Source organism: Canis lupus, chromosome 6 (assembly GCF_011100685.1).
Source record: "Canis lupus familiaris isolate Mischka breed German Shepherd chromosome 6, alternate assembly UU_Cfam_GSD_1.0, whole genome shotgun sequence".
In the NCBI taxonomy this organism is placed as follows: Eukaryota; Metazoa; Chordata; class Mammalia; order Carnivora; family Canidae; genus Canis; species Canis lupus.
This window is the reverse complement of record NC_049227.1, coordinates 8,249,621-8,269,322: the sequence shown is the minus strand read 5'-3', so window position 1 is coordinate 8,269,322 and position 19,702 is coordinate 8,249,621. Positions and strand designations below refer to the sequence as shown.

At 53.0% G+C, this 19,702-nt stretch overlaps 1 protein-coding gene and 1 non-coding gene across 3 annotated transcripts in view; both read left to right on the top strand.

The window, feature by feature from the left end:
- The window catches only part of COL26A1 (collagen type XXVI alpha 1 chain), a 194,953-nt gene extending 189,659 nt beyond the window's left edge, over window positions 1–5,294 (top strand). The window contains exon 12 of the mRNA XM_038539198.1: window positions 4,915–5,294. Within this exon, the coding sequence (XP_038395126.1) occupies window positions 4,915–4,971 (57 nt within the window). The 3' untranslated portion in view covers window positions 4,972–5,294. The remainder of the gene's footprint in view (window positions 1–4,914) is intronic.
- Window positions 5,295–5,555: 261 nt separating this feature from the next.
- On the top strand, window positions 5,556–7,946 carry LOC119872141. 2 transcript variants are annotated; one of them, XR_005360327.1, is made up of 3 exons: window positions 5,556–5,841; window positions 6,330–6,453; window positions 7,014–7,946. It is a non-coding gene; the product is annotated as an uncharacterized LOC119872141 (transcript). The 2 variants fall into 2 exon arrangements; XR_005360326.1 differs by lacking the exon at window positions 5,556–5,841 and having other exon boundaries at window positions 5,850–6,453.
- Window positions 7,947–19,702: the final 11,756 nt, after the last annotated feature.

Genomic DNA, 19,702 nt, shown 5'->3' with positions numbered 1-19,702 from the left:
GGGCAGGGAAGGCATGAAAGACAGCAGTCCCTCAGGCTTCCACCCTGCTCTTGCCTAGCATGTCCAACGGCCCGGGAGTTCTGCAGCAAAGAAGAGGGGCCCGGGCCTCCCAGGATCCTGACGCTCCTGCCTCCAACGGGGGTGGCGTGAGGTCAGGGGGCCTGGCCCGAGACTCGGAGCTCCCAGGGCCCCTTATGCTTGGACCTCGGCGTCCAGGTCTAGGGCTCCCTCTCTCCCCCGCACCCTGAGCTGAGCGGCACCCAGCCTGCCACCCCGCCCGCCCCCGAGGTGGGCACCGCGCCAGCCCTGCGGGCGGGCGGTGAAATAATCCGGCTAGACGGGCTGCCATCTTGGCACGTCCTGAGGCGCCCGGGGCCGCGGGGAGCTTCAAAAGGAAAATTAATGTCTCTTACCAGCAATTAGAGGAAATTATTTAGATAGAAATCTTGTTTTATATCTCCCCATTCTTGTTTTTCAATCCCCAGACTTTGATTTGTTTCTTCTTCAGGGATTCTCAGAAACACACCGAAGCCTGGGCCGCGCACCGAGGCCTAATGAGCGCTGGGGCGCACCTGGCGTCGCGGCCTCGCCCGTTGAGGCAGCTTCTGAGGCGCTGTGCCTCCTAAACCCAGCCCTGGGGTCTTCCAGCGTGCCTGGCGGCCCTTTGGCAGCAAGGGCCATGCTCCTGGGGTGGGCAGTCGTGGGTGGGCCTCTGCTCTGGCTGCCTTTCACCCTGCCCCCGGGGGGAAGGGAGGGCGACACCAGGGGCCTAGGCCCAGCCCAGGTCGTGGAGTCTGGGGGTGGCCTGGTGCCAAGGGCAGGCCTGAGGGGCAGGGGACCAAGAGGCAGCCTGGGTGAGGGCCAACAGCCTTCTTCTGTCAGCAGGGGCCCCCCCAGACCTCCACCCTTCAGCATCTCCCTGCTGCCTCAGGTGAGGTTCCAGCTCCACGGCTCGGTGCTCAGAGCCCTGCAGATCCATCCCCACCAGCTTCCCTGGCAATGCCCCTGCCAGTCAGCCACCCTTCAGCTGCCCACAATGCCCGGATTGTCTCAGACCAGAGCTGCCTCTGTGATCCTGGGTCCCCACACAGCCTGGGCCCGAAATCAATGGCCTTATCTTTCTCTACCTGGCCAATCCCGGCACCTCCTTCCATGTCTTGTCCTGCCTCATCTCCTCAGAGACACAGAGTCACATTCCTCCTCCCAGAAGAGTTGGTGCTCCCTGCCTCTGCCCTAATCCCATCAAGCTCTTTATGGGCCTAGGAGCTCCACAAAGCCAGGGAGCAGATCTGCTGCATCTCCGGGTCCCCAGTACCGAGTGGCCCCAAACAGCCTTCAGCCTTCAGCAAGTGACAGTGATTGCCCGAATACATGAATGAATCAGGGGGCAGATGGAGCTTATTGGAAAAGGCAGCAGGAACAGTGTCAAGAGACTAATCGTGACATGTGTCTCAGTCACTTCCTCCCTGTGTGACACAGAGCAAGTCACTTTGCTTTTCTGAGCCTCAATGTTCAATTCTGTAGAATGAGATTAATGGTTCTAGCCCTGCCTGCAAAACAGAGTTAGGAGGATAAAGCAAAATAAAGAAGTTGAGATGATTTGGAATTATATTAAAGCCATTACCATCCATCTGCCTTCTTCCTTCCATCCACCCATCTGTCCAGTGACCCATCCATTATCAACTCATCCTTCCATCCATCCATCCATCCATCCATCATCCATCCATCCATCCATCTAACCTTTTGTCCATTCTCTTAAGAAGCACTCACTGAGGCCTCCTATGTGCCAAACCTATGTTAGGATCTGAGGGACCAAGAGGAGGCTCAGAAGCAAGACCTGCCTCTGGGACCCATTCCCAGGGAGAAGTCGGCAGCAGCAGCAGAGAGACATAGGCAGGAGCTGAGGGAGCAAGGAGGAGCTCAAGTCTTGGGATTGCAGCCCCAAAGGGCTGCTGTTTCTTACCACCACTGATGCACCTTCTGCCCTCAAACTCAGCTTGCTTTGGGAATCCTAGGAGACCAGGAACATTTCCACCAGGAGTCCACCCACAGGGCATGGACATGGAGGTGGAGGTGAGGAGGCAGGAAACCTAGGCACAGAGAGGTTAAATCATGACTCCATGACTAGGAAGCTGCTGAACTGGGATGTGGGACCAAAGACACATTCCTAACCTCTACCTTGTACTGACCAGTCAACAGCCTGTACTCAGGGCCCCCAAGTCATCCCAGCAAAGTGCCAGTCAGTGGCTATTCAGCACCTGCTTACACCCTTCCCCTGTCCAGGCAGTGAGGGTCCTCCATGGATAGCACTGACTATGAGCTACTCTTCCATGGATGGAGGTCCATGTTGGCTGTAGTCCTGCCCCTGGACTTTGTTTATTCCTGCTGTCGTAGAATGTCTCCATCGAAAACCCGAAGATGGCAGTGGTAGCACTGAGCTTTCTCTTCCCCAGCCTGGGTCCCCCTCTAGGCTTCCCCAGACTGTCACCTCCCAGCTGTTAGTCTGGCACAGAAGGCTGAGTGCATCACAGAGGCCACAAGAGAGGGGAGGCAGCCCCAGAGAGCGGAGGGAGGAAAGTACATTGTGGCAATAATTTGGGCCTTAACCTTGTTCTTAGCCTTATTCTAGTCCTTCCAAGCATTAACATTTATCAGCCCCAAATCCTATTTAATCACTCAGCCTTCATTGCTGTAAAATGCCTTGATTTTATTTTGGGGAGAGGGTAGCGATGAATCAGTAAAGCCACCAGCCAGCCCTCCTGAGTTTCAGGGCATGTCTACATCTGGGTCCTTTCTCCCCCATGGTCGCCAGCCCACTGCTTTGTTATGCATACCTGCTGGATGTGCATGTGTGCCCACCTGCCCCAGCCTGCTCCAGAGAGTGGGAGGACAGGGTGAAGGCTCACCCAGTGGTGCTGGGACCTGCTCATGCCAGATCCAAGAGCTGTGCTCATCTCTCAGTAAACCAACGTCATGATGACATCTTGGAATCAGCCACAGTGAGAGCATTTATACCTGGGGATTGACAGATGCTACACATTGCCCCCCCCCCCATTTGCCAGCACAATACTGAATCTGCCCCTCATCATTCTCCTTCACAGGGATTCTAGGACATGTTCATTCACTAACGCATTCGATATTTGTTGGGCGCTGCTGTGGGGCACAATAGGATGGAGCACGATGGGCTGGGACTTTGGGACACTCTCCGTACCAGCTCAGAGGATGGCAGGGCTGCCCTGGGCTATGTGCACAACCCACATTATCTCACAACACCGCGGCCCATTTTATAGATGAGAAAATTGCTGGACTCCACATACTAAGGGAGCAGTTCTTGTCCATCCAGCTCCAGACACTCCAAAATAATAGCGGTGGTGATTTTTGTCTTGTTTGACCTTTGCCACAGCTCCAAGAGGAAGCCATTGATTTGATCTGTTGGCCACTGAGGAACCCGAAGCTCAGAGAAGCTGACCGGTCCACCTTGCAAGTCTGAGTGAGAATGCAGAACTGTCTGTCCAAGCCCCAGGATGGAGATAAAGTGAGCCCTCTGGGGTGAGGGGCCTTCAGTTCTTGTCCACTCGAGACTCCAAGGTTGATCCTGGATAAGTTACTTCCCACCACTAAGCCATTCTGCCCTAGCTCTAATCTCCCTCTGAGTCCCAGACTCTGGCAACACTACAACCTGGGCTTTATTCTGTGTACCACGGACCTGGACCTCATTCTGGAGTGTCCTATGGACCCTGGGACTTAGCCCATCTCAGGTGGAGACTCTGTTTTCTTGTCTGTGAAATTAGACCAACAACAGTTTCTACTTGACATAGTAGGGTATTAATGGGATACAGTATTGTACTTCTAATGAGCCCATCGTAGGTGCTCAAAAAATGTTACCTGGCTAGAAGCGTGTCCATGGGCTGCTGGCTGTGGTGTTCATTAGTGTGTCCCCTGAACATTCGAGCATCTGACAATCACTTGAAATCCATAGCCATTCAGCCCATCCACCTGTTGACCTTGACAGGTGTCTGGTGGATTAAAGATGTCCACAGAATACTGGTCCCTTCCTTCAAGAGGTCTACCTCTTCTCCCTTAGAGTCTAGGCTGGTATTGTGACTGCTTAGCCCACAGAACACCATGGAAGAGACACTCTGCTGGGCCCATTCCCAGCCTTTAAGAAGACCAGCAGCTTTTGCTTCCTCTCTCTGAGATATGCTGTCTTGGAATCTAGCCATCTTGTTCTAGAACATGCAGAAAGCCACATGCAGGCACTCTAGATGACAATCCCCACTAAGGTTCAGACCGACATCCAGCTTTGGCTGCCAGTTACATCTGGGATGTTCCAGCCCTGTCCAGCCCCAGGTGGCTGCAGTCCCAACCAAACATTGAGCAGGAGTGAAAAAGGAGACCCTCCCAGCTGAGCATGGTTAACTCATAGGATCACAGGATTTAGTAAGATCGTTATTGCTTTATATCACCTAGTTTTGGGGCAGTTTGATGTAGCAAAGGTTTGTACTCAAACCTTATGGTATACCTATTTACAAGACACATATGCATTTCTAATTATTTACTAATTTTTAAAAAGATTTTATTTATTCATGAGAGACAGAGAAAGGCAGAGACACAGGCAGAGGGAGAAGCAGGCTCCATGCAGGGAGCCCGACGTGGGACTCGATCCTGGGTCTCCAGGATCATGCCCTGGGTTGAAGGCAGCACTAAACCACTGAGCCACCCAGACTGCCCTTATTTACTAATTTTTAAAAAAGCAACCACCCTAGGGGCACCTGGCTGGCTCAGTCGACAGCGCACGACTGCAGAGTGCAGCTCTTGATCTCAGGGTTGTGAGTTTGAGCCTCATGCTGGGGGTGGAGATTACTTAAAAATAAAATATTTTAAAAAAAGTAACCACTCTCTCTTTTGAACAAGCATCAGAAAACTATGGAAAACAGTCAGCTGCCTGTTTCTGTCTGGCCTGCAAGTTAAGAATGGTTTGGTGACTGGTGCGTGAAGATTACATGAAATTTGAAATTCAGTCTCCATCAGTGAAGTGCAGTTGGAACATGCACATCTTCTCTACACACCAGCCACATTGCTTTGGCACAGGGGAAGACCTGCGTGTCACAGCCAAGGCCTGACAGCTGCAGAAGCTAAGATTAACTACCTGGCCCTTTGCAGGAAGTTTACCGATCCCTACTACAGAACATTAAATATGTATCGCCATTCTGAACCTAAATCCCTGAGTAAAAGGATTTGTATGTGTTTCTGGGCATTTATTCACTTAGTCCACTGAGTAAAAACAGCAACAGCAAGAACTCACTGTGGACTTTTTTGTTTATTTATTTATTCATTTGTTTCTTTAAAAGTTTGCAAGTTTTAAGAAGTCTAAAAATGGGCTAATGGTGCAGAACATGTAACAAATTATGGGACGATTGGTAAGATAGCAACCCAAAAGAGATCAAATTGAAACTTTTTGAAAACAGTTTTTTTTTTTTAAATTTAATTTTATTTATTTATGATAGGCACACAGTGAAAGAGAGAGAGAGAGAGGCAGAGACATAGGCAGAGGGAGAAGCAGGCTCCATGCACCGGGAGCCCGATGTGGGATTCGATCCCGGGTCTCCAGGATCGCGCCCTGGGCCAAAGGCAGGCGCCAAACCGCTGCGCCACCCTGATGGAGGAGGAGAACAAAGATTGGACAGGGAGCCCAGCTGGCCAGGGCAGTCCCTAAAGCCTGCACCCTGCAGCCCACCTCGCCCTACCCCTATCTCCACCGCCCTGCCCCGGGGGGTTACAACAGCTGTGCCTGTCTTTGTCCCCAGCCAGCTTCCCACCAGTGGCCTTCTAGGCCTTTAGGTAAGTCAGCCCTTCCCCTGGCCCCTTCTTGCAGACATCCTCGCCCGCCCCTTTGCCCTCCCATACTTTTTTTTCTGCCAGAAGTCCAGGTGGAGCTTAGAGTCCCCACTCCGTGAGGTCTACCCCCACAGCAAGCCCTCATTCGTTCCCTCTGTTCCCGAGGATCTGTGGAGTCCCTCTAAGAGCCCACCTGAGTGTGGTGTTGCTGAGACCCACTTACTTGTCCTGCTCCCTGGGCTGGAAGCATCTGAGGGCAGTGATGGGGCCCCAGGGGAGGCATCAGAGCCCTGCAGCCCTTGCTGATATCTAGAAACCCAAGAGTACAGAGCAGGCAATCATTGCATGCCTCTGTGATAAGGCTCCTCCGTTCCCATACGCTGCTCCCCACTCCCCGGGACCAGGGATACAGAGAGATCAGGGCTCTTCGCCTGGTGGACACATTCAGGACCAAGCCTGAGCTGCCCCCACCCTCCCCTGGCCTCTGGCAGAGCTTCCGGCCAGGCCGAGTGGCCAAAAGAACCAGCTCCCGTTAACAAGCCGGGTGCTGACAGCTGGGTCCTGGAGAACAAGGAGCCCTTTGAAGGTACAGCGCCGGGCGGGCCGCACATTCAGGTACATGATCTCACCTCATGGAAACCCAGTGGGCCTGCCAGAGGGCCTCGTAAAGCCTAAAGCCTTCGGTGACCCAGTGTGGAGGACACAAATCATAGGTCCCTAGGCCTCCCAGGTCTGGCCAACACCCCACTCCATGGACAAACGGCCGAGTCCCGATAGGGGCACAGATGGGTGGGACCACAGGGTGCTGGGGCAGATGCAGGGCATCTACCCTGGATGGCAAGCCCAGGCCCAACTGGAGCCCAGCCCCCTCAGCTCCCACTCCCCGGGACACAGCAGCCTGTCTGCTCTGGTCAGTCGGCTTTGGCAGAGTTAGCTGGTATCAGGCACACACACACACACACACACACACACACACCACCCCAGCCTGGTGGCCCTGACACGCTGGGTGTAGCTGGGGGCTGGGGCTGAAGGGATCTGGGTGTTGTCCCCCGTTGGCCTCCTGGTACCTGAGGGGAAGGCAGCGATCAGGGGAGCAGTGGCTTCATCTTGGATGGAATCTTCCAGAACTCCTTAACCTGTAGCTCACGGGAGGCCTACTTTCTGTGAGTTCACAGGACATGGCCTGGGAGCCCAAACTGACCCCGACGAATTCTCAGATGACCGAAGAAGCACTGCCCTCTGCGCTCCTGGCATGGCTTCTTGGCTCTACTTCGAAGATGAGCAGCAGCTCTGGCTTCTCCAAGTACCTCTCCAAGTACTCCCGTGGCAGGAGGCCAGGACTGGGTGCGCACACCTCTCACTGCGTCCGGCCTCGTGACGTGTCCAGCAGTGGCCTCGGTCATCACTCTGTGGACAACAGCGTGGGCCTTCCATCCATCCCCCATCGGGAGGCTCTACCACAGGGCCCACGTGGGTCTCCCAGCCCTTGAGGATGGCTCCTCCACGCCCTCGGGATGACCGCCCAGCTCTGGCTGGAGGCCCAAGGCCCTGCTGCCTGAGCCCGAGGTCTCCTCCCAGCCTCAGGGCCCGTCTCCTGACCACCTGCATAGCTTGGCCTCTCTGCTGCCTCCCAAACCTCCTCCTGCTCTGGCTCACTGGTGTCTACCCCTGGCAGTGAGAGCTGTTCTCTCCTCCAGACCCCCCAGGACTGTACAGCCCATGCCAGGGACTTTTATGGATGCGCCCACTGCTCTCTGGACACGGCTGCTGAGGAACAGAAGCTGGGGGTGAGTCGGCTCTGACTCCCAGGGCCCCGCATGGCCTGGCCGAAGGCAGTGTCCACTAGAGGTTGGCAGAGAGCATGCATTCAAGAAGTCTGCTTCTTGGAAGGCAGCCTGACCACACCCCAGGAGCAGAGAGACGGCCGACTTTGAGGGCAGATGACCCTGCACAGCCTTGGCCTCAGTGTCCTCATCTGTGGAATGGGGATCCTAGCACCCATTTTCCCCCCCATTTTAGCCATGCTTCTAGGTATGTATCTTACTGACATTTTAACTTGCATTTTTCTCGTAAGGAATGAAGTTTGGAGATCCTTTTTGTCACCTTGAGACCTTTGTGGTGGTTATTGTCTTTCTATGAGTGATATGTAGGGTTTTTAAAAAGTGTACTCTCGATATGGTGTCTGTGTCAAGATCTCTTGTTGCTAATCACAGGTTTCAGGGACATCAACCGTGTGAAACCACAGCATCGGGCCCAGCAGGAGGGTGCTCAAGAAACATCGGCTTCCCTGCAGCCCTAGATGCCTCCCACCACCTGCCTTTCCGCGTGCACCTCTTTGCCCTATCCTGGTTCATCTGAGATGCCCCTTCCTCCTGGGCCTTTCCCTTACACCCTGAGTCTGCCTCAGGACCCAGGACCAACCCATCCCCAAGCTGAGCAACCCCAACTTGAACACTCTTTGGGGACCTGTGTCTTCCATGCCCAGTCACAGGAAACAGACCAGAGCTAGGGGCTGGACTCCAAGGCAGGCAATAGGGAGAGCATGGATCCTGGGGTCCTCAGCCCTTCTGCGATCCTCTCTGCCACTTCCTTCCTTTGTGTCCAAAGGCAAGCTGCCATTCTTCTCTGGACCTTGGATTCCTCATCTGTAAAATGGGCTCTCCTGCCTGCCTGGCCCACTTCCCAGGTGGTGACAGGCCTAAACCCCAGGGTGGAGGTCCAGGTCCTACCTAGCATGTGACCCAGGCCCCTCAGTACTTGGTGACAGGGAGCTCACCCCATCACTGACAGGTTTGCGTAGAGACAGCCTCCATCCAAGAGTGCCTCCCTGGATGGTAGTCCAGTGAGTGTCCTCAGCTCCCCAACCAGGACCACTCTGGGACCAGCTTGATCTGTCCCCCAAGTCTCCTGAGCTGGACAGATTTCTGGGATGCCCGCTCACCCTTTCTATTTTATCTGGATGTGCTCAAGCTGGCCCGGGCTTCCCAACTTTTACAGCAGACTCCTGTCTGCCGGCAAAAATTTGATGAATCTTGGGGGTGGGGCAGGAAGGAGAACCAGTAATTACAGAGCTGTTGAGGGCGTTTCTGGGATGGGCACTGCGCTGAGCGGGAGGCCCACATGGAAAGAGGGCAGGCTGGATCGGAATGGTTGCCCCTGGGAACCTGAGCCTCGTGGCCCCATCCTTGGCCCTTCCATCCCCCACCAGGGCAGCTGGGAAGCTTGTTGCTCTCACTGGGCGGCCAGACTGCATAGAAAAGGACCTCCGCAGGGGAGGAGGTTTGGAGGCCTAGAACTGTGTCCTTGGCTAATACAACACTCTGATGGCACTGCGAGGAAGGCAGGAAAGGGTGAGAGAGTTCTAGAGCTGAAAGTGGTTGGAAGGTACAGAGTAACCCCATCTGCAGACCAGGAAACCCAGGATCACAGAGCGGATCACATGACATATGGTGGCAGGCATTTCCTCTCGCCACCATCTTGTCCTGGGAGACAACCCCCTCCCTCCAGCAGGTTTCCAAACGGGCAGAAGGGTTAGGATGAGAGCCCTCTGAGGCTGCTTCTCCCTCCACTTGGGTCCCTAGGGCTCAGGCAGTCTCAGTTCACATTCCTGGACACAGGAACCTTGACAAAGGCTGCTTCCCCCTGAACACGGAGCAGACCTTCTGGCCCTGCAGGGACACAGGAGTGTGCAGTGTAAGCATTGTTTCATGGACTGTCTCTGGGTACACAGGAACCATCATGGGCCACCTGCTTGGAACAAGGACATCACTGGTAAGTGCAAACGATGAAGAGCTCCCTGTTGCTGGGCCCTGGGATCCCTTCCATGATTCATCTCTGACCCTTGCACCAAGCCATTGGTGAGGATGGTGAGCACCAAGCATGGGGTGGTACACGCAGATCTCTCTCTCTTTTTTAAGATTTTATTTATTTATTCATGAAAGCTAGAGGGAGAGAGAGAGAGAGAGAGAGGCAGAGACACAGGCAGAGGGAGAAGCAGGCTCCATACAGGGAACCCGACGTGGGACTCGATCCAGGGTCTCCAGGATCATGCCCTGGGCTGAAGGCAGGCGCTAAACTGCTGAACCACCAGGGCTGCCCAAGTACACGCAGATCTCACAGTTATTAAGTAGCGGAGCTAGGACGTGAACCCAGAGCAACAGCAAAGTCTGGGCTGAAGTCACTGGAGCATACCTCCTTGAGCCAAGGGTTTCAGCCCCATTACCAGGAGTGACTCTAACAGCTATACCTGCTGCCTTGCTTGGCCTAGTGGTAAGAAGCCAGGACTGATGGAGCCGGACTGCCTGATTCAAATCCCAGCTCTGCCACTTATTGGCTGTGCATCCTGGGGCCAATGTCTTACCCTCTCTGGCCCCAGTTTTTTCATCTGCGAAGTAGGAATGGTGACAGGCTCTCCTTCCCATGGTTGTTGGGAGAGTGATATGTGTGAGTGCCTATAAAGCATAGTGTGAAGAGGCGCTAACTGTATGCTGCTGTCTGTAACAGGATATCGAGATTTGAAGAACTTAAGAAACCTGTCACTCATCCAGAAATCCAGCAGCCAGGACTCACGTTCAGTCTTGTCTGCCCCCAAATTACATGTTTAGCCTTGTGCCCATGGCTGCCCAGAAGACGCCCAGGCCTTGGGGAAGCTGGAACCCGGCACGGCGGCTCGTCCGTCAGTAGATGGCGCTGTGGTGCCACAAGGGCCACCCTGGCGCCAAGAGCTTGTGTTCGCTCATCAGGTCTTGCACAGACTGGGGTCCTCCCAAGCCCCGGCCATACCGTACACGAGGAGCTGCCCTAGGAGGGAGGTACCACTCACCCTGTTTCTCTGAGGAGGAATACTAAGACCCAGAGATACTCAGTCACTGGCCTGAGGACACAGCTGCTATAAGGGGTTGGGGCTCCCCGACCCCAGATGTGCCCACTGAGATCCCCAGCCCTGCATCCATGACATCTACCCTACCCTCATGGGCCCCAAGAGGCCACAGTTATTCTCCGGAGCTTGATGGGAACCAGGCATCCCCCTTCTGCCCCCACCATGGCTGGACATTCCAACAAAGCTGAAGCCGCCAGCTTTGAAGTCAGAGCTAAGCCCCAGATTAGGGTGGCTCCAGGCTGGCCTGTCCCTCCCAGCTCCGTCGCCAGGCCCACGCCCACGGTTCCCCCCCAGTCCACTGTCCTCTTGGCACAGAAAGATCTGGGGCCCAGAGAGGGAAAGGCTTGCTTCACAAGACACAGCCCCTCTCCTGAAAACCATCTCCCTGCTAAGGGGCCCCAGGTCCCCCCATGACTTGCCAGAGGCCTGAAATACCATCTCACAGCCCCCTATCACCAGCTAAGAAGTCTCATGTTAATGTGTTGTCCCCCTTCCCAGCCCCACTGACACACGCGCATTAGTACCTATCACCCCAGGAACGCGACTCGGACAGGAATGTGATCTGAATACATTCGGGGTGTGGGGCGGATGGAAGGGAGACAACTGTGGAAGTTGGGAGAGGAGAGCCCCCTCTCGCTGTCAGCTTTGTCATCTGTTCATGGCACCTCCATGACCCTGGAGGGTCCTTCCAGCTCAGCCTGCCTCAGGCTCTGTGATCTTGGTTGGGTCACACCCACATGGAAGCCAGGCAGGTGTGGGAGGGGAGAGACATCCCTGCATACCAGGCAACAGGCTAGGGGCTTTATGTACCCCTATCTTTCTGTCCTGATGAGTGACTCGGGTTCTAAAATTCAGCCAGCAAGCTGGGAGAGCTGGGGCAGAGGGGGCAGGTGGAGTGAGGGCAGTGGGTGCCACCCTGGGTGGGCTTTAGGAGAACAAACATGCAGAGTGCCCCCGGAGACAACGAATCAGTGGGACTGAGCTGGCGCCTGACTCATCCAGGGAGTTTGGCTCCAAGACCATGAACTCCGAGCCTACGCGAGGGCCCGGCAACAACCTCTCGTGGCTGAGAGCCCGTCTGTCGGTCTGTCTGTCAGCAAGCAGCCACACTCCCTTGGCCCTGCCCTACTGGAAGGAGCCTTTTTGTTCAAGCTAACACTTTCAGCATAGGGGTTCCAGAATTCGTGTTCCAGAGAGTTCTAGAACATCTGCTTTCCGAATAGCCTCTCACAATCTCTTCTCCAGAATTCACCTCTTCCTAAACTTCAGGGTTTCCCACCCCCACATTTATTATTTTTGTCCTTAAATATTGTCTATTGTCCTTAAATCGACTCACGTACATAGATTTCTTCTGAAGAAAGCTTTTCCTAAAAACCTCACTACCAAAAATGAGAAGCTAGTTCCACACACCATAAATAGGAGGTGACCATAAAAATACAGAAGGTGAACAAAACCATATTGCTCAAGTCTGGCTGGCTGCTGTGGCTGAAGAATCCTCTTGGCCTGGAGTCTGCGTCCTGATGGTTAAGAAGGGCAGTGGGCTGGTCGGAGCCCCACCAACATCAAACTAAGCCGCTCCACTTGATATAATCAAGAGTGGACTTCTCTGGAAGAAGACTCCCTTTTTCCATCTTCCACCTGGAGGCCTGTCATCATCTTTGTCTGCATTTCCCCTACCCATTCTTCAGGTTATCACCTCCTCCGGGAAGCCTTCCAGGCTGGATTGGTGCTTTCTCAGTTGCACAGGCCTTCCCTGACTTTGCACTTGTCACCCTGGGTTATTAAATTGCATTTGTGTTCATGTCACTCCCAATGACACAGAAGTGTCCCTGCTTCTAGGACACAACTTTACCCTGGCCTATAGCGGTGGCCTACTGCCTCCTCACCTGCCCCTTGCCCATCCATCCCTCCACCACCTTGAGTCCTTCTCGCCTTATGATGTCATTATCGTCCTTGGTGTCTGTCTCTCTTTCCCTGGACGTGGGCTCAACGGGGGCCTGGGTGATATCTGCTGGTCTATCCACTGGATCCCTAAGCCTGGCCTGCATGAAGCAAGGAGCTATCCTGTGAGGATAGCACTGCCATGATCTTCATTTTCCAGATAGGGAAACTGAGTCACAGCAAGGTAAATGACTTGCTCAGGGTCACCCACGCAGAAGTGGCAAAGTCGGATACAAACTCAGGCATCCGGGCTGTGGAGTCAGCCAAGGTTACCACAACCTGCGTCCTGTGCAGGGCTTTTCTTTACCTTTGTCAGGTGAGACTTGAAGGCTTTATGTGTGAGACACACAGACAGGACACTTGGGGTCCCCAGAGGCCCAGACTGACCCACAGCCAGACTAAAATCTTGGTCCAGCCCGAGGCTCAGCTCGCAGCGGGAATGGGGCAGGTTTTCCCACCAAGCAGACTCCGGCTGCTGGGGCAGCCTCGAGAACCTCACCGCCTGCCTTCACCGCGGCCTCCGAGGCCTGAAATGCCAGCGGGATGTTTCATTCGGCTGAGGGCTAGTGTCCCTGGACTGAGGCCTCCGTGGGCCCCCCCACCTCCACCCCAGCCACTTGCTGGCTGTGAAAAAGGTGCAGAGTCACCCCCAGGGTTGCCACAGAGACGGCCAGCGGAGGCAGAGCCGGCAGGGCCCCCCAGCAGCCGTGGGCCGGCCGGAGGGGCTCCCCCTCTCCCGCGGTCAGCAGAGGCTCCCCGGGAGAGTCCCCGCCCAGCCGGCTCCAAGCCCCTGGGGTCCGTCCTGGAAAGACCTTCAAAGGACTTGGCCATTCCTGAGTGAGCGCCAGGAGGGAATCTGCTCTCAGAGTCAATTTAGCCAGCCGCACGGGTGGAAGGAATTTGCCGTTTCTCTTAACAGCGACCCCCTCGTGATTTATACGGGGGCCACTGTCCGAAGGCTCCGGCTGACGGATCACAGTGGAAAATCAGATGCCAAGACCCAGGCGGCTCCCTGGGCTAATTACCTTCAATGAGACCCAGCTGGCTGGGGGAGCTGGCGGGGCCAGGGCAGGGCCAGATCCCTGCACCCAGCTCCCTGGGGATTGGAGGCCTGCCGTGGCTGTGCCTGGGCTTGCTGCCCGTCACCTACCGGGCCCGGGCTGGGGCCACCAAGAATTCCAGGAGAGCCAGTCTGACCAGCTCTCAGGTGAGAACGGGTCACCTTTCGTACAGCACAGCTAGCAGGCCCAGGGAAGCCCACGGCCTCAGGGTTTCCTGCTGCCCAGGGGGCTGGAGATCCCTGAGCCTCCAGGGCCCATGGGATACCATTCTGTTTGTGGGTGACTGAGACCCAAATGGATGGGGCAGGCCCCCATGGAGCAGTGGGCTCTGGACTGGCTGTGGGCCCTGCCCATAAGCTCTGGCCCATAGTAATGCCTTCTTGGAGGCCCGGAGCCCACAGCACTGGCCCCAGAAGCTACCTCCAGAGGCCTCATGCAGTTCAGGTCCACTCTCCAGGCCTGCTGGAGTTGATTAAATGTTTCTCAAGAGACTACTAAGTGCCAGGCCCTGTGCAGGGTGCTAGGGGTACGGTGGAGGACAGAATCCAACCTGATCCCAGGCTTAAAGACCTACGGGAAGGCAAACGCCACTTGGTGCCATGAAAATGCCCTGGAGTGGGGGGGTGACCCATTCCAGGCAGCAGAAACTGGGGATGCAAGGCGGAGCGGAGAACAGAAAGCTGAGTGGGGTGGGTGGGCCAAGGAGGGGGTGGTACCAGGCGGGAGAGTGTTCCAGGCAGAGGGGAGAGCATATGCAAAGATCCTGTGGCAGGAGGAAATGTGCACACTCAAGGAGCCAAAGAGCCAAGAGGATGGTGGTGCAGGGGGAGGTTAGGAAGGTCACAAGGAGGTTCTTGTACCTTTAAAAAGCAATTCCAGATATGACTCAGGAGACATAGTGAGTCTATTAACTCACTAACATAGTTAGTCTATTAATGCTGCTCCCAATTTCTCTCGGACTTTCAGGACACTCAACTCCCACCCCAGCTTCCTGGAGTAGAGGAGGATCCAGTGGGGACCTATCTGGGAGGCCTGTGGGGCCAACCCAAGTGTACCTCGAGAACTGGATGGAAAGTCAGAGAGATTAAAGGCCCCTGGTTGTGGGCTCAGGTCAGGGACAGCCGAGATCACCGATGAACCACAGTAGAAGGAGAGGGTCCATGAGCAAGCCATGCTGTGGAGTCGCCAAGAGGGGCAGAGGCCAGTGCCGTGGAGCCACTACCAGCCTCACAACTGACCCAGCGCTCTGCTCCTGCCTTCTTCTCCCTGGGCCACGGGAGTCAGCTCACTCCCATGCCTGTGAGGCCAGAGCCCATGGAGGACAGAAGTGGGCGTTATTGCCATTACAGATCATCTCTGGGCCCTGGACCAGAGGGGTGTAAGTGGATGGATGTCTGAAGGATGGAGAAATGAATGAGCAAAGGAATGGCCCCCAGTCTCCTCTCCTGAGCCACACAGAGCCCCTCTGGCCTTCCCCGCTGGCAGCCCGGTGTCCTTGTGGAGCTGGGTCACTGCAGGAGCTGGGTGTCAGGTGGGCCAGCAGGTGCCCAGGGCATCTGTGCCCTCTAGCTTGGCTCTGGCCTGGTTCCTCAGGGCACAAACAGGTCTGACGGGTTCGGCAGCTGACATTCTGACTTCCAGGAAAGCCAAACTCTTAGAGAGCAGAAGGAACAAGGCCTGGGCAGAGAGAGGGCTCTTCTCAAATACTGCTCCCCTCTGCCATGGGCCTTCCCCAGCCCCGGCCCGCAGACCTTGCCCTTGAGCCAGGGAGCTCCAGGCTGATGGGCACACCTCTCTCCCCACCTCCCCCACAGGCAACAAGGAACTCAGGAGGGTGAGGGACAAGGAAAGGAACATTCTCCTTGTGGCCCCAAACTCTGTCCCTACCCCCACATCCCACTGCACTGGGTAGTAAAGGGTAGAGCTTACAGGGGCAGGCTCAGAGCTGGGCAGCCTGGTTTCCACTCTCTGCCCCACCAATGACCGTGGGCAAGCTCTCTGCCTCCCTTTCCTGTCCTGCACTCACAGGGCTGAGATGCATCAGGGTGCATGCAGACCTCAGCCTGGAGCCTGGAACTTGGGATCCCGCGTTGTTGGCATTCCTCCATCTGATCATCTCCGGCAGGTCTCACCCCCCAGCCTGCTGACCACCGCTCTCTGCCTGGTCCTCCTCCTGCTCTAAGGGCTCAGGGTTACTTCCTGGCCTCTTCTTGTCCCACTGCCAGCTGTCTCTTCACAGGCCAGCACAGGCTCTGGCTCTGCATCCCATGCTGGCCATTGCCTCCTAGAGCCATAGGCATAGCATCCAGCTGCTCCTTGCACCTCGCCACTCACATTCAGCCCCAAACTGAACTCAGCCTCTCTCTGCAGGGCCAATTTTCCTCTGAGTCCTCCCATCCAGGGCATGGTGCCATCAATCACCAAAGCCATGTCCCCACGGGTCCCCCAATGCCCATCGTCTCCACCCTGTATCCTGACTATAGTGTCTTTTCTCTTTCCCTCCTTCCCTCCCCATCAACTTTCTCTCTTTCCTCTTTCTTTCTCTTGCCTTCTTTTTCTTTTTCTTGCTCCCTTCTTTCCTGTTGGGATATAACATAAATACAGTGAAGTGCATTAATTGCTCAAATCTTAATGGTACCATTTGATCATCTTTCATGTCTATGCCTGAGTACCTGCCACCAGATCAAGACATAGAGCATTTTCAACTCCCATGGGTTTCTCTCATGGCCCTTTCCTACTCCAAAAATAACCATTATTCTGCCTTCTGCCTCCATAAATTAGTTTCACCTGATTTCGAACTCCACATAAGTGGAATCAAAAAGTATGCACTCTTAGACATCGAGATAGATGGATTGGAAATGAGAGTCCAGATATAAACCCATACAATTCTGATCAGTTCATCTTTGACAGGAGTGCCAAAACTTCTCAAAGGGGGAACATAGTCTCACCAACAAATGGTGCTGGAAGAACTGCATATCTATAGGTAAGGAATGAAGCTGGACCCCTACCTCACACCATAGACAACAATAACAAAGCCCTCAAGATGTCTTGATGTCCTAAATGCGGAAGCTGAAACTATAAAACTCTTAGAAGAAAGAATAAGCATTAAAGAACACTATTAAGAAAGTGAAAAGACAACCCACAGAATGGGAGAACATTTTTGCAAATCGTGTATTTAAAGAGCCTAGTATCTAAAATATATAAAGAATTCTTACAGCTCAGCAACAAAAAAGATAAATAACCCAATTTAAAAATGGGCCAAGAAGCTGAACAGACATTTCTCCAAAAAAAGATAGAAAAATGGTCAATAAGAACGTGATAAAATGCTCAGCATCATCAATCGTTTAAGGAAATGCAAATCAAAACCAAAATGAGATGTCACTTCACATCCACTAGGAGGGCTATTTAAAAAGAAACAAAAAACAGTGGGGGCACCTGGCTGGCTCTGTTGGTAGAGCATACAACTCTTGATCTTGGGTTGTGAGTTCAAGCCCCACACTGGGCATAGAGCTTACTTAAAAAAAATTAAAAGTTTGAAAAAGAAAAAAAACTCCAGAAAATAACAGTGCTGGTGAGGATGTGAAGAAAGTAGATTCTGGAGCATTGCCGGCAGGCATGTAACATGGTGCAGTCACTTTGAAAAGATGCTCTGAAGAGCAGTTTAGCAATTCCTGGAAAATTTAAATATAGAGTTACTATATGACCCATCAATTTCACTCCTAGAAGAGAATAAAAAACATGCTCGCACAAAAACTTGCACATGAATGTTCACGACCCTGTTACTCATGATAGCCCCAAAGTAGGAACATCCCTAACGTCCATGAAGAGATGAGTGGATAAACAAAATGTGGTCTAGCCATACAATAGAATGTTATTCAGTATAAAGAGGAAAAATACCACAACACAGACGAACCATGGAAACATTACGCTGAGAAGCCAGACGCAAAAGGCCATATGCTGCATGACTCCATTTATATGACATGTCTGGAATAGGCAGGTCCATAGAAAAGGAAAGTAGATTGGTGGTTGCTGGGGACTTGGCACAGAAAGGGATGAGGAGTGACTGTTAACGGGTTTCTTTTGGGGGGTGATGAAAATGTCCCGGATGTAGATAGTGGTGATAGATGCACAGCCCTGTGGGTATACTAAAAACCACTGAATTATATACTCTAAAATGATGGATTTTATGGTACATGAATTTTATCTTAATGAAAAAGGTATCTTTCTTTTTTTTTTTTAAAGATTTTATTTATTTATGCATGAGAGACATAGAGAGAAAGAGAGGCAGAGACACAGGCAGAGGGAGAAGCAGGTTCCATGCAGGGAGCTCGACGTGGGACTCGATCCTGAATCTCCAAGATCACACCCTGGGCTGAAGGCAGAGTTAAACTGCTGAGCCACTGGGGCTGCCCCCAAAAAGTTATTTTTCTTAAAGATTTTATTTATTTATTCATGAGAGACACAGAGAGAGAGAGAGGCAGAGACACAGGCAGAGGGAGAAGCAGGGTCCTTGCAGGGAGCCCGATGGGGGACTCGATCTGGGACTCCGGGATCACGCCCTGAGCTGAAGGCAGACGCCCAACCGCTGAGCCCCATAGGTGTCCTTTAAAAAGTTATTTTAAAGTATGCCATCATTTTAAAAGTTAAGGGTGCTTTCTTTTGTGTTTGTCTTTTTTTTTTTTTAAGAGCTTATTTTTACATAATCTCTACCTCCAGCATGGGGCTCGAACTCACAACCCTCGATTGAGAGTTGCACACTCTACCAAGGGAGCCAGGCAGGTGCACATTGTGTGTATGTGTCTTCTTCCAAGTCATATAATAGATCACAGCGTCACCGTGCTGTGGTGTGTGTCAGCTTATTCTTACTGCTGTGTAGCGTTCCAGTGTGTGGACATCTTACATTCATTTCGGTAAATGTCTCTCTTTTTTTTTGAGAGACAGCGAGAGCAGGAGAGCGCTTGGGCACCAATGCTTGAGCGGAGAAGGAGGAGGGGCAGAAGGAGGGGGAGAGAGAAAATCAGAGAATGTCAATCAGGCTCCACGCCCGCATGGAGCCCGACTCAGGACTCGATCTCATGACCTGAGCTGAAACCAAGAGTTATCACAGTTAACCCACTAAGCCACCCAGGCACCCTGTCATTTCTCTTGATGGATATTTCTTTTGCTTCCAATTTGGGACTCTTATAGATCCGTGAGTTCTCACACTTGTCTTTTGAAGGATATGTGTGGACATTTCTGGCGGTATCTGTGTAGAAGTGGGCGTGCTAGGTCAGGATCTGCACCCATTTTAACTTCAGGAGGAAGGACTGCTGCAGGCTGCCAAAGTGGTTGACACTTCATAATCCTGCCAGCAAACTCTGAGACTTCTATTTGTTCCACATCCTCATCAATACTTGGTGTTGTCGATCTTTTTTAATTTTAGCCATTCCGGTGAGTGTGTTCTATAAGGAGGTTTTCATTTGCGTTTTCCTTATAAGCACTGAAGCTGAGCATCTCATGAAGTCTTTCTTGGCCATTTGGAGACTATTATTTTTTTTTGTTGGCACATGTGTGGTTGTTAGCTTTCCATTATTGATGTGTAGGAATCTTTTTAATGTTTCTCCATAAAGTTTTGGGTTTTTTTTTTTTTTAAGATTTGTTTTTGAGAAAGAGAGAGAGAGAGACAGTGTGAGCACCGGCAGAGGGAGAGGCAGAGAGAGCAGGGAGCCTGATGTGGGGCTTAATACCAGGACCCCCAGGATCATGACCTGAGCTGAAGGCAGATGCTTAACCAACCGAGCCACCCAGGTGCCCCGATGTAGGATTTTTTAAAAGTATGTTCCGAATACAAGGTCTTTGTCAAAACCTATTCTCAATGCTGGGCTTTGCCTTTTCACACTCTGCAGTGTCTTTTGCTCAGTGGAAGTGTTTAATTTTGATGAAGTCTAATTTATGCACTTTCATTTATTTTATAGTTGATGCTACATGTGTCCTGTTTAAGGAA